At 40.1% G+C, this 25,610-nt stretch overlaps 1 protein-coding gene across 3 annotated transcripts in view; it reads right to left on the bottom strand.

Annotated features, from left to right (window-relative positions):
* RNF38 (ring finger protein 38) overlaps positions 1 to 19,062 on the bottom strand; it is a 218,604-nt gene extending 199,542 nt beyond the window's left edge. The window contains exon 1 of one of the 3 annotated variants that reach the window (XM_077147696.1): positions 18,816 to 19,062. In XM_077147696.1, the coding sequence (XP_077003811.1) occupies positions 18,816 to 19,062 (247 nt within the window). The remainder of the gene's footprint in view (positions 1 to 18,815) is intronic. The other 2 variants (XM_077147710.1, XM_077147716.1) reach the window with 2 other exon arrangements.
* Positions 19,063 to 25,610: the final 6,548 nt, after the last annotated feature.

Genomic DNA, 25,610 nt, shown 5'->3' with positions numbered 1-25,610 from the left:
TTATGAGAAAGCCCAGGAAAGAAAAGCTGGCTAAGTCCAAGTGTGAGGAGGAGCCACTGATGGATGTAAATAGGCATGTGACCCAATCTTTTAAAAGATCTCTCTGCCTACTTTGTGAAGCAAAGATGGAAGGGAGGCCAGAAAAGAAGTACAAAGACCAGTTGAAAGGGTACTGTGGTAGTTAAGTGGAGAAATAGGATGACTTTAATGGAAAGAAAAGGAAGGATACAAGATATATTTTGGAGGGGGTTAGAAAGGACTTGATAAAGGATGTGGGGAAGGGAAGAATATGTGAGAAAAACAAAGAGGCCAAAAATGACTACTAGGTTCCAGGTTTGAGCAACTGGATGCTATTTGCTGATGGGAAAAAAACTGTTTGGCTAGAAAATAATTCCATTTGGTCATGTAGAATATGAGTTCTCTGTAAAATACAAATTTGGGAATTGTCAGCATATTAAAATCCTTGGGAGCAGATGATATCATCTAGAAAGAGAACACAGAAAAGAAACACAGGCCAAGCCCTGAGGAATCCACACATTCTCTCTCCCCCACCATTCTATACCTTCTCTGTAGCTACCAGAAATCACTCCTGCTCCCTTACCATAAAATGAAATCACTCCTGCTCCCCTCAGGCCTTAGGCACTTGCTTAGCTCGATCTCTCATTTCCTTCAGGTATTTGCTCAAAAGCTAGCATACCAGAAGACTTCTTTGAGGAATATATTTAAATAACGCCCACTCCTTTCATTCTTTGCCTATCTTCCCTTACTATGATCTATTTCCCTTTTAGCACTTATCATCCAATGACATATTTTATATTTATTGGCTATTGTATGTCTCACATGACCAGAATATAAGCTTCATAAAAGCAGCAACTGTACCTGTTTTGGTCGACTACCATACATTCACTATGCAGGCCTAATACACAACAGATACTTTATTTGTTACTTGTAATTCATTAGAAAGGCCTTTCACATGGCACTACCAATTTAGATACAAGTTTTCTGCTATTTAGGAAGAAAGTCATAGAAAACAATTTGGCAATTTCTCTAAAGTTAAGCATAGAATTCTCATGTGATCTGGTGATCCTACTCAAAGTATATACCCAAAGTATTGGAAACAGGGATTCGAGGAATACCCACACATCAACATTCATTGTCACATTATTCACAATTGCCAAAAGATAAGAACAAACCCATCAGCGGATGAATGGATAAATAAAATGCCATACACACACACATACACACACACACATACATGCGCACTATGGAATATTACTCAGCTTTAAAAAAGAATGAAGTCCTGTCACATGCCACTGCATGGATGCCTTGAAGACATCACATTGAGTGAAATAAATCAGAAACAAAGGACAAATACTGTATGATTCCATTTACATGAAATAGCTAGAATACACAAATTCATAGAGACAGATAGCAGAGTAGAGGTTGGGGGCAGGGAGAAATGGGAAGTTACTGCATAAGAGGTGTAGAGTTTCTGTTTGATGAAGCTAAGGTGATGGGAAAGTGCATCTCATGGATGGTGATGAGGGTTGTGCAATATTATGATGTGATTAATACCACTGAATGGCATGCTTAGGAGTGGGTAAAATGGCAAAGTTTTTGTTATACATGTTTTCATGATAAAAAAAAAAAGGAGCAACTGAAGAGAAAATAGCAATTAAATGATATCAACTAGATCTATTAATGGAGAAGAAAAGGCCCAAAAGGACATTATGTATGAAAAAGCTGAACTACAGAATATAAGCTCTGTATCAATGTTACATTTCTTCAACTTGATAACTGTACTGAAGGTGGTTACAGAAATGAATATCCTTAAACTCAGGAATCGTACATGAAAGTATTTAGGTGTTCTAGGAGCATGTCAATACAACCTGCTCTTCAAATGTTTAAAAAAACAGATAGAGGGTGCACAGGTAGTTCACCAGTGGTAGAACACTCACCTTCCATGCAGGAGACCCAGGTTCGATACCTGGACAATGCACATCCCCCCCCCCCATTCAAAAAAAAAAGAATGAAAGAAAGAAGGCGGCTATATTCCGGAGCAGCTAGAAGGAAAAACCTGAGAGGATCGTACGGTAGCCCATGACAAACTCCGGGATCTGTCCTGCAACTACTTGTTGAAGAGTACTTTGAAAACTATTGCTTTTTTATTTCTTTGCTTTGTATATATTTTATACTATACAATAAAAATTTTAAAAAAAGATAGGGTGTATAGGCAGATTGGTGGAGAGAAGGATAGAAAAATAGAATGATATGGCAAATGTGGCAAAATGTGAAAATTTGTCAATTTGAATATCTGGGTGGGGGAGTATGTTGGGAGTTCTCTATACAGGTTTTCTATTATTTTTACAGCTGCCCAGTAAGTTTGAAATTATTTCAAAATAAAAAGTTTAACAAAAAAAACTACATATCCATTCTGAGAAACAATCAATAAATATACTTCCTTAATTTGTTAGATTTCAGTCCCACAATAAACCCCACAATACAGTGAGGCAAGCAAATAAGGCTGGCTCATTAGATTAAAGAATATAACATTCTTCTTTATGTTATAGTCTAGCCACAGTAATAAGAAAAATAACAGCAGAAAATACCTAGTATTAGTCTAAATTAGCAGTATTTACCAATAATAAAATTGCACAACTGGAAAACTCAAGATAAATCACTGAAAAATTATTAAAAAAGCAATGAGTTCAGAAAATAGGCAAGTTATAAATATACAAAAATCAAGTTTTCCCTAACATAAGAAAAACTTAAACTAGGATGAAAAATATCCCACTGGCAAAAGCAACAAAGATGTAAAATACTATAGCATTAACAAATGTGAATTACAGTACCAAGCTTCACTAAGGCATGTACCCTCTTTTTATGTGACATAGTAAGTGGAAAGAAATCATGTTAACTGATGAAAAGAAAATATTGCAAAGATATCAATTATTTCCAACTTAATCAACTTAAGGAATTTCTAATCAACATATTAATGGTTTTTTTCAGAAACTTTTAAAAGCTTTATCTAGAAGGGGAAAAAAAATGCAATGAAAGCCAAAAATATTTTTCAAAATAAAAATAACCATAAGGATTTGCTCTACCTAGCATTTATCATGGAAAACTGTAAGTAAAATGTGTACTATTGAAGTGGGAATAGAGACAGAATTGAACAGAACACAGATTCCAGAAAAAGATCTAAGTATTAATGGAAATTCAATATGGTCAAAAATATCATGTCACATATATAAGGAAAGTTCAAATTAATTGTGGTACATCTATATCAAACACACTGGAGTATTACACAAGTGTTAATGAAGTAGATTATTTATATTCATGTGGAAAAATAGCCACAATATAGTATGACGTGAAAAGAGCAAGTTACAGAATAGGAAACACAATATGATCCCCTGTATATTAAATACATATTTGAGAGTCATGCAATGCATAGAAAATGTCTGGAAGTATATACATACCAAAATGGTACCTGTCCACATTTCTGGGATACAGGACTATAGTGGAGAAAAGATTAAGAATGGCAGGTACACCTGGAACCTTGGGTAGGACATGAGATTTTGCTGGTTTGTCCAGAGTGATGCCCCGATGAATCCCAGAGTGATTTGATCAGTGAACAAAAAAGTATTCGCAAAGTCCCCTTTGGGGAATGGTGAGAACGGGGAGAAATTCAACTTTCCCAAGTTGAATTCTTTATATTCTCATAAGCAGTGTGGACAACCAAAGCTATAGGCTGAGCCCCCAGTCTTGGAGTTTGTTCATACGAAACTTAACCCCAAAAAGGATAGGTCAAGCCTACTTAAAATTAGGCCTAAGAGACACCCCCAAGAGAACCTCTTTTGTTGCTCAGATGTGGCCTCTCTATCCAGCCAATACAACAAGCAAACTCACCACCCTTCCCCCATCTACATGAGACATGACTCCCAGGGGTGCAGACCTTCCTGGCAACCTGGAACAGAAATCCTAGAATGAGCTAAGAATCAGCATCAAGGGATTGAGAAAACCTTCTTGACCAAAACGGGGAACAATGAAAGGAGACCAAGTGTCAATGGCTGAGAGATTCCAAACAGAGTCAAGAGGTTATCCTGGAGGTTATTCTAACGCATTAAGTAGGTATCACCTTGTTATTCAAGATGTATGGAGAGGCTGGAGGGACCTGCCTGAAAATGTAGAGCTGTGTTCCAGTAGCCATGTTTCTTGAGGATGACTGAATAATGATACAGCTTTCACAATGTGACTGTGTGATTGTGAAAACTTTGTGTCTGATGCTCCTTTTATCTACCTTGTCAACAGACGAGTAGAACATGGAATAAAAATAAATAATAGGGGGAACAAATGTTAAAATAAATTTAGTTTGAAATGCTAGTGATCAATGAAAGGGAGGGGTAAGGGATATGGTATGTACAATTTTTTTTCTGTTTTCATTTCATTTCTTTTACTGAATAGATGCAAATGTTCCAAGAAATTATTATGATGATGAATATGCAACTACGTGATGATACTGTGAACTACTGATTATATATGTAGAACGGAGTGGTCAAAATAGGAATGTTTGCATTTGCTCTTGTGTTTTTTGGTATTTAAAAATTAAAAAAAAAAAAAGAATGGCAGGTACATAAGTCCAGGTCCCAACAGTAAAGAGATGGCAAACCCAAATTAGGGTAATCTGAGGAGGGTTTATTTATAAAAGGACTAATTACAAAAATGGAAGAAGGGTATCAACAGAAACAACGGGATAAAAGGGAAACCAAGACTAGCAATAGCAGAACTATTACTGCTCCAAGTTTCCAAAGAATGAAAGGAGACAGATTACCAGAACTCAGGAAACGGTCATGTACCGAAGATAGGCCAGCCTGAGATGTGAAGGAATAAATATTCTGACTCCTCCCTTCAATCTTCTCTAAAAGCTAAACCCAACAGAAAACTAGAAGGTCTGGGAGTTCTTTCCCTGGGAAGAAAGCAGGGTGGAAAAGGTGGAAGATGAATCTGCAGAGGCAAATGGTGAATCTCTAGCCTAAAAAATTTCTCTAAATTTTGTATAAAATTAATTATGCAGGTAAAAAAAAATACAATCTCTTCATTAAAAATTAAAACCTTATATAGAAAACTAAAATCCCACCCTCCATAATCCTGTATTCTTCTAATCTCCAGAAATAATTATTCAGATGAATCAGTTTGGTGGGGTTTATCGTTCTTTTTTTCTAGGTAGAAATACATTCCCAACATAATATATACACTTGTATTGTGAGGTTCTAGCTGTTTAATATGAATGGAATGCCTGTAGTTTTCTGCAACCCTTTTTTCACCATTTTCAGCTCAGAAAATAATGCTTAAGAAGCCAAGATAAATGGCTTGAGTCTCCTCAGGGTTATTTATACTCTACCACAGTGATTCTCAAAATAGTCTCAAACCCACATATACTAGCCTCACCTGGAAATCTGTTAAAAATGCAAATTCTCAGGCCCTAGACATAAAGAATCAGAAGATGGAGAGGTAGCATCCAGAATCTTGTTTTAACAAGTCCTCCTCATGATTCTTACGGATGCTAAAGTTTGAGAATCATCACTCTACCTTGAAACAACTCAAGACATGCTCCAGCATCTCTTGAACTCTTCCTAGAAATCTACATTTAACAAGATTCCAGGTGACACATTAAGCAAATTAAAGTGTGAAAAGCATTGGTGTATCTCAGAGTCATAAACCATAACCCCAATTTATACAACCCTGAGCATATCCACACAGAATATCTATGAGTGGTTTCTGGGGATGGGAAGGAGAGAAGCCAGCAGAAAGAGCAGTGGTTTTAATCTCTGAATTTGAATCTAATACTCCAGTGGGAAAACATCAACTCTGCATGCCCCAGTTAGAAAGAACATGTTAGCAGTGTCATCTTTGTGCATGACAGCACATAACTACAGTGAAACCACCATGGAAATTTATTTCTCTTAGATGTCACTGTTATAAAGTTGTGATTTTTCCTTTAAAATAAGTGAATTTCAATTTTAACCCCAGGCATAATAAAATCACACAAGACTAGCAAACGCTTTGTTTATACCTCTAATAACACAGCAAGAATTCATTTTTAAAACAAACCTGGGGGTCATATCTTCTTTGTTCTAATAAGGATATCTTCAGAAATGCATCTATCACTGCATCTCCATATCAAAGCCCTCCTACTCCATACAGCTGGGGAGGGAGGAGAAGGAATCTCCTTGCATTTCACCTTTAACTTCCAGAGCCTCCTATAAGGACTCAGGAATTTTCTTTCAGACCCAGTGCCCCAACGCCCCAGTCTCTATCTCTACCTTTGCTTTCTTTTTCCTCCGAATCTCAGGTCTATCTTCTTAATGCAAACAAACGGATTCTCTAAGGAAATCTGCCAAGTAAACGACATAGACATTCATGCCTAAGAATCATACAGTATCTGCCAAGTGAACTAAATACACATTAGTGACTAAGGATTATGTGGTTTCACTGCTCAGTCCAGCCTGACCCTGTATATGACAATCTGTTTTTTCATGGCACTTCCAGTTTCACTTCTGGCTCTTAACAGGTTTCTATCACACTCCAATGCAAGACAGCCCTCCTCTCAGCTACCCTGACCTAGGAAGTAGAATGGTCCATTCTGTGGGGCCCATACCCAATTTAACTTCTCTTTCCTTTAAAGCAATCATGGAATTATAATTTCTCAAGTCCCCTTCCAATTTGATAATCTTTTTTCCCAAAGAAACAAGGACTATTACTCAAGTCATAAAATAAATTTGGGCCTTGGGTATTTAATAACATAGTACCAAGAAAAACAAAACTATTCTATAAAAAAATTTAGTTTAAATTTTAGAAAACTTGTTTACATGTCAAATGGGGTATAAAAAGATTTTGATACGGTAAAATTAGTTTGATTTCTATCCCTGCTCCAACATAGCTCCAGAATTGATTGTTTAAAATCACATGTCAATTGAAATAAAGTTCATTTTCTAAAAGATTTTGTTCTACCAAAGATATACTCAACATATGTATTATCTAAACATTCCAGAGTCAAATTCTGACTTTAGTTTTAAGCCTAACACAGAAATTAATAACTTCATAAGATGTATATAAATCCATTTTATTCATTTTAAGAAGCCAAAACCTTCTGTCTTTGCTGGTTTAGGTTTCTTTTAGCACATAATGGTATCTTATATTTAAACATAAAGCTCAAAATGATCATGGAATAATAACAATTTCTAAGTGTTTTCAACAATAAACTCACTTTTTAATTTTATTTATATATTAATATATTCACATACCATGTAATCATCCAAAGTTCACATATCATCACACAGCAGTGCATTCATCATCACAAATTGCTTTTCTTTTTTGTGAAAAATAACACATACACAGAAAAACAATTTATTTCAAAGCACATCACAACAATTAGTTGTAGAACAGATTTCAGAGTTTGGTATGGGTTACAATTCCACAACTTCAGGTTTTTACTTCTAACTGCCCTAAGTTACTGGAGACTAAAAGAAACATCAATATAATGATTCAGCACTCCTCGTTTGTTAAACCCTACCTTCTCTGTAGAACTCCACCATCATCTTTGATCATTCTCCCATTCTTTAGGGTTATTTGGGCTATGCCCCACTATAACATTTTTATGTTGGAAGTGATTGTCTATAACGCAGGGTAGGTGGATGGAACTAGTTAATGTTCGGAGAGGCTGGCCCCTCTGCATTTCAGGACTTACCTGGTCCAGGGACCTATCTGCAGGTTATAGGTTTCCGGAAAGTTATCTTAGTGCATGGAACTGTTCTAGAATCTTATTAATGCCCTAGATATTCTTTAGGATTGATAGGAATTGTTTTGGTCGGGGTTTGGCAAGTTGTGATAGGTAGCAATGCCTAATTAAAGCTTGCATAAGAGTGACCTCCAGAGTAGCCTCTCAAACTCTATTTGAACTCTCTTAGCCACAGATACTTTATTTATTACCCTTCTTTTCCCCCTTTTGGTCAGAAAGTATATGCACAATTTTTTAACCTTTTCCTCCTAGCTTTATTTTTCCCTAAACATTCCCTACCCTCTCCCCACCCCCCAACTCCTGGTAAACTCTAATCTACTTCCTATTTCTGCAAATTTGCTATTTCTAGTCATCTCTTCTAAATGACAGCCTACAATATTTGCCCTTATGTATCTTGTTTATTTCATTGAGCATCATGTTTTCAAAGTCCTTTTATGTTGCAACATATCTCTCAACTTCATTCTTTCTTACGGTTGAACAATATTCCATTGTATACATATACCATATTTTGTTTATCCATTCATTTGTTTATGGACCCTTGGATTTTTCCCACCTTTAGACTCATGAATGCCGCTATAAATACTGGTGTACATGTATTTGTTTGCACCCCTGCTTTCACTCACTTCAGGTATATACCTAGAAGTGGAATTGCCAGGTAATATGGTCATTCTACAAGTAACTTTTTGAGGAACTGCCATATTGCTTTCACAGTGACTGTACCATTTTACACATTTTACATTCCCCCCAACCATTTACTAGAGTTCCAATTCTCTGCATCCTCTCCAACACTAGTTATTTTCCATTTTTTAAATAGTAGCCATCCTTGTGGAAGTAGAGTGGTATCTCATTTTGGTTTTGATTTGCATTTTCCTAATAACTAATAATGTTGAACATCTTTTCATGTGCTTATTGACCACTGTATAACTTCCTTGGGAAAATGTCTACTCATGCCCTTTGTCCATTTTTTAATTGGGTCGTCTTTTTCTTGTCGCATGGTTCTTTACATTTTCTGGATATTAAGCCCTTATGTGATATGTGATTTACAACTATTTTTTCCCATTTTGCAGGCTGTCTTTTCACTTTATTGATAATTTCCTTTAATGAACACAAATTTTTAATTCAGATGAGTTTTTTTTTTTTTGGTTGATCATGCTTTTAGTACCATATCTAATAATCCACTGCTAAATGTACAAATTTAAAAAATTTTTTGCATGAGAAGAACAAAGGAATGTCATTACTGCAGGGTGCTGAAAATAGATGGTAATTAATACTTTTTAAATTTTATCTTATGTGTGAGACTAAAGCAAAAAATGTTTATTTGGTACAAAATTTATATTTTGACTAGTGCATTTTCTAATATAACTTATGTAGACAGCTTAATTGAACACCATAAGTACATGGAACCTTAAGCAGGACATGAGATTTTGTTGGTTTGTCCAGAGTGATGCCCCGATAAATCCCAGAGTGATTTGAACAGTGAATAAAAAAGTGTTTGCCAAGTCCCCTTCGGGGAATGAAGAGAAAGGGGGAAAATACAACTTCCCTGAGTTGAATTCATGATATTCTCACAAGCACTGTGGATAACCAAAGCTTTAGGCTGAGCCCCCAGTCTTGGGGGTTGTTCATATGAAATTTAACCCCACAAAGGACAGGCCAAGCCTACTTAAAATTAGGCCTAAGAGTCACCCCCAAGAGAATCTCTTTTGTTGCTCAGATGTGGCCTCTCTCTCCAGCCAACACAACAAGCAAACTCACCACCCTCCCTCTGTCTACATGGGACATGACTCCCAGGGGTGTGGACCTTCCTGACAACGTGGGACAGAAATCCTAGAATGAGCTGAGACTCAGCATCAAGGGATTGAGAAAATCTTCTTGACCAAAAGGGGGAAGAGTGAAATGAGACAAAATAAAGTGTCAGTGGCTGAGAGATTCCAAACAGAGTCGACAGGTTATCCTGGAGGTTATTCTTACGCATTAAACAGATATCACCTTGTTAGTCAAGATGTAGTGGAGAGGCTGGAGGGAACTGCCTGAAAATGTAGAGCTGTGTTCCAGTAGCCATGTTTCTTGAAGATGATTGTATAATGACATAGCTTTCACAATGTGACTGTGTGATTGTGAAAAGCTTGTGTCTGATGCTCCTTTTATCTACCTTATCAGTAGACCAGTAAAACATATGGAATAAAGATGAATAATAGGCGGAACAAATGTTAAAATAAATTTAGAGTGAAATGCTAGTGATCAGTGAGGGGGGAGTGGGGGGTATGGTATGTATGAATTTTTTTCTGTTTTCTTTTTATTTCTTCTTCTGAATAGACGCAAATGCTCCAAGAAATGATGATGATGATGAACATGCAACTATGTGATGATATTGAGAATTACTGATTATATACGTAAAACGGAATGATCAAAAGTTAAGAATGTTCGTGTTTGGTGTTTTTTGGTATTTAAAAAAAAATTTTTAATTAATTAAAAAAAAAAAAAAATCAGGGCAGGCCACAGTGGCTCAGCAGGCAGGGTTCTCGTCTGCCATGCCAGAGACCTGGGTTTGATTCCTAGTGCCTGCCCATGTTTAAAGAAAAAAATAATAATACAACGTTGTGAATGAACATGTGAGACGTCTGACGAGACAAAATAAGCCAGAAACAAAAGAACAACAATGGTATGGTCACCGTTAGAAAACGCTTATAAGAAAACAGAGGCCTAGATTATAAGCTTTTAGAGCAGACACATTAAGCCCAGGTTGGTGATTATTATTTCTGGATTTTGAGAGGCTGTTTTATATCTATAACTTGATATTTAGAAACAAGAATGAAGCTGAACAGGTTGGGATTAAAGTCATTCAGAACACAGGGGCAAGGTAGACAGTGTCTATATTTTGAACTACACATACTCTTTGAGACCAATGAAAGAAAGGTTTATTTGATCTAGAACTGAAATTTTCTGTAGCGCAGAATCTAATTCAACCTATCTGTATAGCTCATTTGAACAAATGAAACACAGGGAGCACAGAATAAGAAAGAGGTCCTTTAATCCTGTATAGATTATTGTAATGCCTGGAAACATCCTAGAGTACATTAATCAGATAACCAAAAAGTATTGGCAAAGTCCCCTGAGGGAGGGGAGAAAGAATATGCAACTATTAAACCTAACCATCAAGGAATCCCTAATACTGTGTCAAACTTCAGGGACACCTAAATCAATAGGCCATCCCCTCAATCATGAGGCTTACCCTTGTGAAGCTTATGTAGATAGCTGAGAAGCTTAGACTACCTATAGGCATGCCTAAGAGTTACTTTTGAAGGACCTTATTGCTCAGATGTGACTTCAGTCTCTCTAAGCCCAACTTTGCAAGTGAAATCACTGCCCTCCCCCCTACGTGTGACAAGCCATCCAGGGTGAAAGTCTCCTGACGATGTGGGAGATGACTCCCAGGGAAGAATCCTGACCTGGCACTGTGGGATCAACCATTACATCCTGACCAAAAGGGGGAAAAGAAGGGTAATTAATAATAGGCAGTAAGAATAAAGATCCAGCTCCTGACTTAATGCCCAACAAATAATTAAAGGAATAGCCAGGTTACAGAAGAGATTCATGTCTATGGCATAGACCACCTGCTTCGTTCACTACAGATGTCAGTGCTAACTGAGGCAACAGGAAGGACCCTTTTCCCTCACTCTTAAATATTGGAATTCATTATCCTAAAGCCTGAATAGATCACCTTTACAGTCAATTATTTGGTACATTTCTTAAAAAACAAGCAAAAAGGTTTTGTGGGATACTTGTAAGAATAATATATTAATATTATATAGTTAACAGTAAGGAAAAAAAATGTTTACACTAAAATATTGCTAACAGAGCTTGGAGCCATGCCATCCAACTGAACTGAATCTGGATGGTGGTGGAAGAGGAAATCATTATCCAAAAATTGTCAAGACTTACTTTTTTAAAAACAGGTTAGTAGAAGTAAGAATGCTGTATTTTATGCATGATTTTTCTATAAACCCACATTTTAGCTTTCCTAGGCTGCTCAAGCAAATACCATGCGATGGGTTGGTTTAAAAAAAAAAAAAAAGAATTTATTAGCTCATAGTTTGAAGCCAAGAAAAAGTCCAAGTCAAGGCATCATCAAAGCAATGTTTTCTCCCCAAAACTGAAATCCTGGAGCAGGCTGCCAGAGATCCTTTGTCCTTGGCTCCTGTCACATGGCAACGCACATGGCAGCCTCTCCTGCCCTCTCAATGCTCTTGTGGGTTCTTATTTCTGTGGCTTTCTCCTTCTATCTGTGTTTCATTCTTCTTATAAATTACTCCAGTAATAGGATTAAGAGCCATCCTAACTGGGGTGGGCCATACTTTAAGTGAGGTAATCTCATCAAAAGATTCTTACAGCGGGTTCACACAAATAGGAATGGACTAAGTTTAAATTTTTCTGGGGTACATACAGCTCAAAACCACCTTAACCCACACCTTCTCTAATAAAAAAAATAGTAGTAAGAAGCAACATTTGCATCAAAGAATACAAAATGATGCAAAAAACTAAATAACATTTTCTAGCGTACTCTCATTTATAGAAAGTGCAATAAAAATTTCTGGGTTCAGCATTAAAAAATAACCATATTAGTGGAAACATCCCTCTCTGCTCCTCCCCCACAGTAAGCAGGTTATTTGGCTTTCTTGGGCAATCAATCATTCTGGCAACACAAACATAAAGTAAAGTAGACCCAGATTTCTACATACCACCTAAAGTACTTTTCAGTTAAAATTACAAGTTCTTTTCTTAAGACTGGGCTCAGTCTTGTGCTTTGCAAAGCTTCCAGTATCTTGCAAGTATCAGAATTTAAAACTCTGAAATATATTTACTTAAACACTTTCCTGTCAGCACTACCAACAACGCTCCATTATCCACTTCTGGTACTGCCTCCAGATGATTTTTAATCCGCGCCTGACTTCTCCCTACCAACAAGTTCTTGGATACCATCTTTACCCTGCCTGCCCCCATTACTTGGTTGTGCTCAGGGAATTATAATTACAGTGATCCCGCCTTTAGAACATCCTTAGAACACAAAGCCTCTTTGTATGATTGGGGGTGGTGGGGCGCCTTCCAGGCTCCACAGCTAAGGGTGGGTGGTGGTAACAGATGCAGTAACAAAGGCAGAGGAGCCGCGATGGTGACCCTCAGTTCTGGTTCAACTTTGTTCCATGGGGTTTCACTTGTGGGTGTCCAGCCAGGGTTCTGCGCAGTCTCTGCACATCCCCACTGGGGAGAAGGAAGAAGTACGGCCTGTCATGACAGATGGGCACAGTCACCATCAAGTCCAGAAGGCCAGGGAACAGAAGGAAGGAGGAAAAAAAGGGGGGAAAGAAAGCATGAGATGTCCTGGAACAGACTCCTCTGTGCAGTTCTCAGGTTATAAAGTTTCTCACAATGGCGGGTATCACCCCAGGAAATCAATGGTTAGTACCACTATTACTGGCACCCCATAGGTGCTTAAATATGTACTGAAGAGGAAATAAAAGCTACATAGGAAGACAAATCCACTAAAAAATCGAAAAACAATAAAGCCAAAAGTCAAATAAAAAATACTTTTTATTTATGAGTCCCAACTTAATCTACTTACACAAGTTATTATGACATTAATATTTTACTTTCAGCCCGCTCTAGTCTTCAAAACCACTGCACTCTTTAACTCTTGACAATAAAACACATTTCAAGTGAAGACAGGCAAATATCATCTGCATACACTGAAATTAAAGATGCTGAAGTTGAAGAAATATAGGCAGGTTACTTTTCTTTGACTGAAGAACATCCCAAAAGCACTACAAATTTCCTACTATGTTACTATTTCTTCATGTATATATTTCTTCCTCTTACCACTTCTTCCTTATTTTTCTTTCAACAAAGTCAAATGATCACATACATCAAAATTCACAATCTCTTCCTCCCTATTATCTGCACATCTTATCACTAAAATAGGAAAAGCAGCGAGGGCTTTCTATATCATGAATTGAGGGAATTACTGATCACCCTGGTATAATCTCATCATTCTTTTCCTCCATGTGCCCAACATCACCTCGGTGAACTCTTCTAAGCAACCCTATGAATAACACCACTATCCATTTGCAAATATTAGTAGAAGCCAGGCTTGTACACACCTAGAGTGGGTATTCTAGATGCTAGCGGCCAGATGAGGAACACGAGGCCCTGACGCTGAAATGATGCATTATTCAAGTCAGAGAGCTAATTAAGTAGCAGAGGTGGGATTAGAACTCAGATTTCCTTCTTCCCAAAATTGCTAAAATGAGTCTGCAGAGGTAAATCCCCAGTGACTTTTTAAAGCAAAATCACAGGATGGCCAATTGTAGTAAAATTAAATTCTGGAGTGAATTATCAAAAGGTCCTGGCCTTCCTGGATGGCTACGTGAAGACAGTTCTGGAGCAGACGGACAAATATGCAAACGGAAAGAATATGTAAAAAAAAAAAAAACAAAAAACTTCAAGACAGCAGCAAAAGCACAATGGAATCTATCACCCTCAATGATGTTTAAAAATAATAATAAAGACAACAGAAATTGCCTCAAGTGTACACTCCCCTGAGCCCACAGAACAGCACTCTTCCACAACATCTGTTCTGAAAAACACACTGCCATTATGTGGAAAAGCAGTAGGAAGTCCAGTCTTATTCTTAATTCTGTACCCTCCCCCTCTTCTCTCTCTCAAAAAAAAAAAAAAAGAAATAGCAGAAAGTGTAAACAATCACTTAATGGAAAATACAGAATACAAATGGGTAAATATTTTCAAAACTGGCTAAAAGCCTCAGGTCTTAAGAAATTCGGGAATGCTCACATATGGGGAAATAGGAAGAGAAAAGTAGCATCCTATATCCCCTCAAAATGAGTGCTATAAGAACATAAAACACATAGCTACTTTCTCTCCTTCCCTTACCAAATGTTTTTGTCTTTCGACTTTTCTCTCTCTCATCCTGCCTTTCCATAAATAATGGTATTCTCTAAATAGTTTATTCTGTATATATTTCTCCAGTCCTCAATACATTTTGCAATTTTAAGCTGAGCATGATGACAAAAAGCCAGATGTGAGTCTCATACCATGAAAAGTTCACACGGAGTAAACTTTATTGGAGCCCCAGACTTGTCTTAGGAACCTTATGGCAACACGCACAATGAGTATAGACGGCACAGTTACAAAAGGACCAACAGTTCTTTCCAGTTGCAGGAACCATGCTAGTTCAATACTGCACCTTTATGAAAGTACCCCTCTCTGAGGTGACACAGTTGCATACCAGGTACTCATCCTAGTTGAATGGAGCACAGAATGGATTTCTGTCCCCACCTCCTTTCTGAAACAGGTGCCCACATGCTGGGCACAATCTCTACAACCCTCAAACAGCAGCCTGCAAGAACGTACCTGCAGCAACAATGCATCTTCTAAAGTGGGTCTCCAGAAAGAATCTCACCAAACACAAACAGGCATTTCACAAATTTCACTACCAACAAACCTCACTTTTGTTCATGTACATCAAACCCTAAATATAAGACTAGAACAAAAAGGGTCTAGATGAGAAAGGAAACTAGCAAATTTAGGAGAAAGTAAACTCTTCTGTCTTGAGGAAGAATCGGTTGTTTTCCTAAAAACCCTAACCTTTGATCACAGATTCAAACAGCTGAAATCCAAATGCACGTAATAAGCTAAACACTGAAACAGAATCAGTATCATCTGCAGAGGGAAGAACCCCCTTTCTCCTAAGGAATGCATAACCACATTAATTTACTTTTGGGGCTTTACCTTCTCTAAATTTGTTAGTTTTCCTTCTCTGCTAGTCCCCTTTTGCTCTAGTTCTAACTGTAAAGCCACATATAGTGACACGTTGACAAAGTCTGTAAAACCAGATAAATACTCCTGTTGAGTACTGGGCCCCTTAAATTACCTGTATGAAAATAAGAGGAACTGACAGCCAGGATTAAGAACGGTTTAACATTCAATTGGGTTCAACCCTATCATTCTTTTATGCTCCACAAAAGAGCCAAGTATCACATGGGTCCAAATCAGTCCTAATCATCCAGGAGGAGCAACAGAGAGCAGTAAAGCCTGGGGGCTAAGCTGGGGCTAAGCTGGTGCAAAGTTAAAAGAGGCCTCCTAACTTTAGTGGCTATCAGAATGAACGTTAGCACCTTTCAGGATCAGATGATTGGGTCTCTCCCTAGTTTTGATAAATCATAATGTCCTGAAGCAAATATTATTTCGACAAAACACAAACTGCTGATGCAGGTCTACTAGAAAGTTTAGAAAGGCTGAGAAATATCGTACACCTGTCAGTTGTTCCAGCCTGAAAGCCATCCATTACAAAATTTGGCTTAGCAGGTAAGAAAGGGCTAAGAAAGAATTACCAGCCTACAAACCCAACTGGGTGTGATGGGCTGGAGCCTGTAGCTCCATTATTATTATGGAATAAAAACCTTCATTATTTTGCATGTAAGAAATATTTCAAGTAACAAAAAATTTAGAATAATATAATGAATATCTCTGTAGCCAAAATCCAACATTTGCAAATCTGAATTTGTAATTATCTGATTCAGATTTTAAGTAACAGTTTTTAGATGTAACTGAAGCTGTCTGTGTATGTCTGGCCAATGTCATACCTTCTCTTCCAAGATAATCATAACCCTGAATTTGGTGTTAATGCATGTTTTTATACTGTACTACATATGCACATATCCCCAAACAATATTACCTTGCATGTTTTCAGACTAAACAAATGGTAACATTTTGTAAGAATTCTTTTGTGACTTCTCCCCCCTCCACCCATATTATGTTTGTGAGATGCATTCATTTTGATGCATGGGACTATAGTTTATTCATTTTCCACAATGCTGTAATATTCAATTGTGTGACTATTTTATAATTTATGCATCCATTTCCCTGTTGGTGAGCATTTAGGCTACAATGGGTATTTTTGTACTTATTTTCTTGGACAAGTATGTAAGAATTTCTTGGGGTATAAAAACCCAGAAATGGAAATTTGGGGTAGATGGGTATGTTTGCCCACTTTCAATTAGATATCACTATATTGCTCTCCAAGGTAGTTATATAAGTCCCTTTACATTCCCACCAGCAGTATCTAAAAGTTTATTTCCCCACAACCTTATTAACACTTGGTTATCACAACATTTAATTTCTATCAATCTGAAGGGTGTGAAATGGTATCTCACTGTTCCTTCAATTTGCATTTCCCTGACTATAAGTCTTTGACAAGTAAATTTGCATGCTTCTGAAATATGTGTTGCTTAGAGTTTTTAGAAAAATCTAACCTATCATGTCTGAATCAGGGCAGTTCCCAAAGCACCCTGCTATCAACCACCGCAGCTGGAAGTGGCTAGGAAGGCAACAAGAAAACAGCTGACTTAAACAAGGAATCATGTTGGACAAAGGGCCCTAATTAATGGATTTGCTAGTCTATCCCTTCGCTCTTTTGTCAAGCCCTACTTCCAAGACAATACTATGGGCACTTTGGGCCTACAGACTCAGAACAGGAGAGGAAACAGAGAGGACAAAAGTTAATGCTAGAACATATCTATAAAAGTATTACAATTGTCCTTACTCGACAAAAAACGAAGCGACTTCAGACCAGCACATACTACTCAACCTTGTAAGATACCATCTACCTTTAATAGAGTCCTTTCAAACTCATCACATTTGCCTCCCTCTTTGAAAGAACCCCATCTTTTTCTCTAAACTGGACACTGTACCCATCCCTTTAGCAACCCTTTCATCTTCCTTACCCAACAATAACTGAATTCCCTTCTTTTTCCCCAGTCTACAGTCTTTCCCAGTTTCACACACCCTCTCAGCTTGTTACACATTGTTCTCTCCTCTACAAACTATTCAGTCCTCTTCTCCTTCCCCTTCCAAAATGCATCCGCAGAAAAACAATCCACCTAAGCACCCACTCCAAATAAAAACGGAAATCCCACCCATTACATGCCAGATAGATGGGTGGCTTGCCCCAATCCTCCCGTCTTTCTCTCCGCGGCCCTCCCCCCCACTACCACCCCTAACCCCCCTTCATGCCTGGAATAGCTGTTCCTTCCTCTGAGGATTCTCCAAGTGTGGTAGGTTCAGACCACTTAGAAAAACCTCATTTGGCCTTCTGTGCCATAAATGCCTTCACCAGAGCCATGTATACATGTCTGTTTGGGGCATGAACGAATTCAGGCTATTTAGTGATAAAGACACCTTCCTGGCGTCTCCACAAAAGCAGGCGGGCTTCCTTCTCATTTATTCCAACTGCATTGGTTTAGTCTGTGCAGTGTTGGGGAAGGTGGCCTGACAGAGACCAAACGGTTCCCACGATAAGTTTCCGAAGCTCTACCCCACTCATTCAAGACTGCCCTCTCTCCCAGAACACACTCCTCACGGGGGCCTCTCCCCCTGTGGCTCCCCAGAGTACCACCAAGGTCTCAAAGAGGCCCCTGGCTCCTCCCTCCCACCAAGCAAGAGATCCCTTCTCCCAAACCAACCCAAAATGGCTTGGGTGGGTGTGCCAGGGACAAGGGCCTAGGGTCCTCTTCTCCTCGATCAATCTCTCTGGGGTTCTGGCAAACTGAGGACCCTGCCTCCTCCCAACCTCTGTGCTCCGGACAGGAGCCGGCCCAGGGTGGCCCTGAGTCCCAGCCAGGCTCCGACTCTCGCCGGCTATGTGACCTTGGGCGAGTCATTTCCCCTACTAAGCCTCACTTTCCTCCTGCGCCAAGCGGAGACCTAGAGAAGTCCTGCCCTGAACACCCTGAAAGAGGGGGTACCCAACCGGTAGCAAAGAGCTTTGTGAGACATTCCGCGCGGCAGAGACGCAGGGTTCACAGGGGCTCCGGGGCGGGACAAAGCTGATCCGGACAACGCTCCACCCCCCTCCGCGGGGCTGGTAGCTGGACCACACGCCGGCTGGCCCCCTACCCTGGGACCAACCCAATCCCCTCAGTGCCTAGCCCTCCTCTGGACCCTGTACCTGCTCCCGGCGCTCGGCCACAGGCGCCGCCACCCTGGGCGCCGGTCCGAAGAGGCCCGTGACCCGGAGGGCTGAGGCGACCGGCGGCTGCGGGCTCGGGCCGGGGCGGCGGCAGTGGGGGGCGCGGGCGGCGCGGGGGCCCGAGCTCGGCGGGGCCCGGCCTGGGAGACGACGACTGAGGCTGGAAGTGTGCGGCGGCGGCTGCTGAGGCGGCGGCGGCGACCGCGGCGGCGGCGCTTCCACTCATGGCGGGGCCGCGGACTGCGGCTCCGGCTGCGACTCGACTCCGACGCGGCGGGCGCTGGCTGGGCCCCGGCCGGCAGTGGCGGCGGCGGCAACGGAGGCGGCTCCCGGAGGGGGTGGAGGCGGAGCCGGGAAGCGGCGGCGGCGGCGGCGGCGGCGGTGGGGGCGGGGACGGAGGGGGCGGGGACGCGGAGGGGGCGGGGACGCGGCGCCGCCACCGCCAATGGGCGGCGAGCTCCTCTGCCGCGACTACCCGGCGGGTTGAGCTGCGCGGTGGGGCATCCTCAGCTGCGGCCTCTTGCTGTGACTGTGGCTGGGAGGCTGCGGGCCGACCGCCTGCCGGGAACCTCCCCTCGAGGGGCCGCTCCACCCTCGGCCCGCCCCTGGGGCGCGGCCGCGGGTCTCCGGGGTCAGCACTCGCGCGGCCGAAGCCCAGGCCGCGCCTGGTGTTCAGCTGCGCCGCTATGTCCGACGCCCCTGGTTGCGCTAGTGAGTTTACTGGGGCCTCGGCTGGGGTGCCTCCTCTTCCCACCGACTGTGCCGCCTCAGCCTCCTTCCTCCACCTCTCTCCCACACTAGAGCTGTCTCCTCAAAGTTTTTCTCTTTAGCCACTTAGGAAAGAAACTCTCCCTTCCCTTCTGAGGCCGTGTTTCCCAGCGATAAATCAGCCCCCGTCGGGGCTGAGAAAGAGGACAGGAGAGGCAGGAACGAATGAGATTGAGGTGAGCTCTTGAATTCTGAAGAGAGGCCACCATGGCTCAGCCCTGACCTCTCACACCTTTCTCTGGCGTTCTCTTCCTCTTTCCTACTTTAAATTCCCGTGTTGTTGTAAGACTTGAGGAAGCCATCCTAACCCAACTGATCCTAGTTTCAAAAGAAAAAGAAACTGTCAGGTGAGGCTTTTGAGTTGTGCAGACACTTTTCCTACAAGGGGAAAAAGTTGGATTCATGACCCCTTGGTTGCTCTCTCTCCTTAAATGTGTTGGTCACTAAGTCGATTTCCAGCTCATGTTTCACTGGCTTATCAAAACTGAAGAGCAGCAAAATTACTCAAGCCTGTTGTAGAGATGGCTCTTGAGGACAAGCATGTGGGTTAGGGTGCAGTTAAACTGTTGACTGGGCCGTTTCTTCAGCCTTACTCCACATGCAGCCATCAGCTGGGGACTGATAGATCTTTCATACTATATATTTCACACTATATATGAAATATATATATAGGCACAGTACTACACCCTTTGAGAAGCATGAATGAATCTTTGGCAATAGACGTTTCAAATTCCACTCTGCCACTTATTAGCTATCAGCAGGTTGAGCAAAACCTGGTTTATTTGTACCCCAAATTTTAGCTCTTTCAATTCCAATTTGATCAAATACCTGGTCCACCAGACCTAGAAGAAAAGAGGCAGCCAAGCAGTTTAATGCAACAACTAAGGAACCCATCCCAGCCTGCCAGGCCAGGAAGAAACAAGAAAGAGAACCTGTGGGTCACTTCACATTGCCAGTTAAGGGGCACAAGATAGAAAAGTTACCATGCCCATGTGTGTTGTGACCTTTATCTCTCAAAATTTCCATCCTCCAGCAATGATTGGGAAGAAAGATGAGCATGTGACTAGGAAACCACAAGTTCAGTACGGCTGGAGCACAGTTTAAGTGATGAGTGATGAGAAGAGATCAGACTGGAGAGGTAAATGAGACCAAGGTCATGAAGAGCTTTGATGCCATGTTGAGACATCTGAGCTTAACCTAAGTGCTAAAAGGAGCCATTGAAGGGTGAAGTGAGGAAATGATATGGCCAGATTGGATTTTAGAAAGACTGTGTCTACTGTGTGGAGAATGGATTGGAAGGGAACAAGAAAAATGACTAAAAAACTATTTAAAAGGGATGAAAATGACCTGAACTATGGAATTGGTAGGAATAAGAGAGATAATAGAGAATAGAGGCGGTAGAATCAAGAGTGCATAACTGTTGAAGAAGATGAGACAGAGTCAGGATCACAAATATTTTTAACTTAGGCAACTGGGTGATGATGGTACCATTCCTGAAGATAGGAAATACTGAATAAACAAGGAGAACTATGACCCTGGTTAAGTGAGTTCCTTTTGAGGCTCTCATGCTCCTCTATAAAATGCTGAAGGGCTGAGGGGGTTGAACTAGATTCTCTATACATTGCTGACTTCTTTCTGATATCTCAATCCATAGATATGTAAAGAAGAGGCAAGATAGCAGAATTACCCGTTCCGCTTTTAAGCCCAGCAAGTCTGTACTTGTATTTGTCTCCTAGTTTGGCTTGCAAATGGTTTTTTTTCTTCCCTTGGGGTTGGGGATGGGGTGGGGGGGTTGGAACAAAAGGCTATAAGAAATTACTGGAAGAGCTAGCTCATGAAGAACTGTAAGAGAGTGATAGACTTCCAGTAATATGCAAAACCTATTAGGAAACAAGACTATTGTAGCTAAAATACAGCATAGTAAGTCGCTGCATAAGTCGTGCAACCTCAACAACTAGAGGACTTTCATTGGCAGTAGAGAGAGATCAGAGTGCCTGTCCTACAAGGTAGAGCCTGATGGAAATCCTAACCATGCTCAGAGAAGACAGTGGAAATAGCAATGCCAAATGGAAGGCGCTGAAGCAGGAAAGGATAAACTAAATTGTCAGTACCACATGACAACACTTGTTCACAAACATATCAGAACTCCTGAGTGTTACCTCTGCAGTTTCCCTGAAACTGCAGGATGTATATTGCAGGATGTGGGCAAGAGCCAACAAGTACATGCTGATGACTTTTTCTTATTATTATAACACCAATAAACGAAAGTTTCTGACTGCTTCATCAGGCTACATTCCTAAACATGAATTGCTAGGTCAATGTTTGTTTGTTTGTGGGGTTTTTTTTTGGGGGGGGGGGGGGGTGCAGTGCATGGTCTGGGAATCAAATCCTGATCTCCAGCATAAAAGGTGAGCATTCTACCACTGAACCACCCATGTACCCTTCAGGTCAATGTTTTCAAAGCTTTTACTTTACAGAAAGATTATAGCAATTTATTTATTTAATCTTTTATTTATTTTTACTTTAATACAGGGGATTGAATTAACCATATTCCTCATTTAATGACACATTAGCATCATTGGTCTATGCAAGGCTGCTCTCGTTTGTTTTATATATTTAGTTCTTTTATCCTCATTTTCAATCTCATTTCACTTTCCTGCCATAGGCAATTTTCCAGTGCATTTAATGTATATCATTTGTTTGTAAGTGTTCAATAAAAATGTATATTATTCTTTTTAATGCATATCATTTTTATTTACGTAAATGGTATTGTTAAGATTTTTTTCTTTTTTTCCTCACAGTAACATGTTTTTAAGATTTGATCCATTGCTTCTAATTACTGCTTAGTACTACGTCCATCACATTTTACCTAGGCACTTCAGTATGGACACACATATTGGCTCCCACAATCAAAAACATCAGTGCCAGTCCCATTTATGGGACCTGAATGACATTTCTTTAGGTTATATACCCAGTAGTGAAATTGATATTTTATAAGGGTTTTTGTTTGTTTTATAGTTTCTATTTTCATTTTTTATTACTGATAAGGATAAGCAAATGTTTGGGTGTGTTTGCATTTTTTTTTTATACATGGGCAGACACCAGGAATCGAACCCAGGTCTCTGGCATGGAGGTGAGAACTCTGCCACTAGGCCACCATGGCCTGCCCTGTATTTTTTTTTTAACATTCATATTTTCCAGGAATTTTCTGATCACATCTAAATCTTATTCTGCATTGCTTCTTTAAAGACTAATTTATTCTAAAATGGATTGTAACATATGGAATGAATGTGATACATTCATTTTTGAGTGTCCATAATGACACTCAAAAAAAGATAGCAAATGAAAGAGAAAGGAGGAAAAAAAGTAATTTTCTACCACTGGAAGTACTTTTATGCCAACTCTTTTAATAGGAAATTGGTAATTAAAGAGAAAGAATGGCGCATTTAACCTGCCATTTTAGGAAGAAATTAGGTTCATCATCAATTGATGAGGGAAAATTCTTTACAGAAGAACGTTAGCTAATAAATGTAGAAGGATTGATAGAATTAGAAAATCACCATTTTGCAATCCCCAATGAAATAATTGAGTCAGGCAAGGATTATCAGGAATATTAAACAAAGAAAAGAAAAAGAGAGAAGAAGGAAGGAAGGAGGGAAGGAGGAAGGAAGGGAGGGAGGAAGGAAGGAAGGAAAAACTACCATTGTACTTATATCTCACCACATCCAATTTTCCTTCTCCTCCCACCATCTATTGAAACAGCATTCTTGAAGGACAATGCTGACTTCTTAATTGCTAAATACAATAGCCTTTTCTCAGTTCTCATTATCCATGATCTCTTGACATGAGAGGCCACCTTCCCTTTCTTGAAACTCTCTCCTTTTGTGGGGAAATACTGGTTATCTTGCTGTGTAATAAACTACACTAGTATTTAGTGGCTTAAAACAATAATTTAGGGTGGGCCAGGGTGGCTCAGCAGGCAGAGCTCTTGCCTGCTATGCCAGAGACCCAGGTTTGTTTCCCAGTGCCTGCCCATGCAAAAAAACAAAAACAAAACAATAATTTATTATTATTTCTCATGGTTCTGTGGGTTGACTGGGCTCAACTGAGTGGTTCTCACTGGGGTCACCTAGGAAGGTGCCGTCAGTGACTAGGGCTGAAGTCATCTGAAAGCTCACCTGAGCTAGAGATCCAAATGGCTGCTTCACTCACATGTCTGGCACTGATACCTGAGCGCTGGCCACCAAAGCTCTCCTCTCCAGGCTCCGTTTTTCTCGTCGCTGAAGGAATTCAGGGACAAGAGGACAAAATAGTAGCAAACAGTGAAGTTTATTAAAGGACCAGTACATGTGAGAGGAAAATAGCAAAGGTTTTCAAGGAGGAGTGCATGTTTAAGGTGGTAGCGTGGGCATGCCTAACAGAGGGAATGCACTTGATTGAGCTATATTCAGGTTTTATAGTTTGGTCCATTGCTATACTTTAGGTTAAGGTTAGGGGTGGAAATTTCCATTTTCTCCTCTTCACTTAACCCCTCCTTTCTCTTTCCACCTAGCTATATCTGCTACTTCTGAAAAGTAGGGCTTGGTTTCCCCCTTCCCAGAGTTCTCCAACTGATGATGATCTTAGCTGTGTCTTGATGCTGACCTATCTCTCCAGTTGGACTAACTGACACCCTTGGCCTGCTTAGAGTGCCCTATTCTAGCCTGCCTCAGACCCTCAGCGGATGGTTGGAACTGGGGGTTGATGGAGCATCTCTTTCTCCATGCAGCTGATTTGGTTTTCCTAACAACTTTGTGGTCTTTGGATAGACTTCCTACATAGTGGCTAGCTTTCCCCAGTGTTTTAAGAATCCCAGTTAGAAGCTGCAAGGTTTCTTATGACTTACCCTTGAAAGTCAGAATGTCACAATCACCACCATCTAGATCAAAAAGCAAGTCACGAGGCCAGTTTAAATTCAAGGGAAGGAACTGCATGAGAACATGAACACCAGAAGTCATGGCTCACTGAAGGACCATACTTAGAGTCTAGCTACCACACAGACATTGTCTGTAAATCCAGCATAAACCAACAGGGCAAAGTCAGTTCAAAATCGTAAATGATGTCTTAGTTGCGTCAACAGAAGTGACAAGATCTATGGTAAACTCAAATTGAGGTGATGTGGCAGAGATAATCCTATGGTTCCTTAGCATATCTCTTCCTGGGCACCCAAAACTGCCCAGCTAGGGTGCAACCATGTGATGGACTTTTTTTTTTTTTAACAACCAAGGAACATTTTATTGTACTTGTATTCTCAAAACAACAACAAGAACAACAAAATGACAAATCCCACAAAAACAGAACCCATAAACAAGAGCAAAGAACAAATTTTTCTAGCCTTTCTGGGATACACAGGGGCTCCATTCTTTATAGAAACATAGCTAGTACAAGAACAAAATGTACTAGTTAGCATTACCTTTTGATTCCCCAGTCAAAAACACTATAGTGAAAAACATTTTAAGTTGTAATCTAATATAAATTTGTTGCACAACTGAAATTCATCTTACTCAAGGAGTCATTGTAAACTGTAGAAAATAGAGTAAGCTTTCAATAATCTGCTCACATTTAACAATTAAGCAATAGACATTTGAATAAATACAGTATGTATTACTTATTTGTTAAACCTGCTTATTTGTTACAATGAGCAGGTCATTTATGATTAATAGCAACTGGTTTATTAAATGTGATTGACTTTTGACCGGTGGGAATGTCAGTATACATGATGTGTCATTTCTAATACCATTACTCACTATTTCCAGCTTTCGTTTCTTTAGAGGGTGTGCTGGTTTGAAAGGATGTATGTCCCCTAGAAAAGCCATGTTTTAATCTAAATCCCATTTCATAAAGGCAGAATAATCCCTATTCAATACTGTATGTTTGAAACAGTAATCAGATCATCTCCCTGGAGGTGTGATTTAATCAAGGGTGGTTGTTAAACTGTATTAATTGATGACATGTTTCCACCCATTT

This window comes from Tamandua tetradactyla, chromosome 2, assembly GCF_023851605.1.
Source record: "Tamandua tetradactyla isolate mTamTet1 chromosome 2, mTamTet1.pri, whole genome shotgun sequence".
NCBI classification, from domain to species: domain Eukaryota; kingdom Metazoa; phylum Chordata; class Mammalia; order Pilosa; family Myrmecophagidae; genus Tamandua; species Tamandua tetradactyla.
This window is presented reverse-complemented; position numbering and strand designations above follow the sequence as displayed.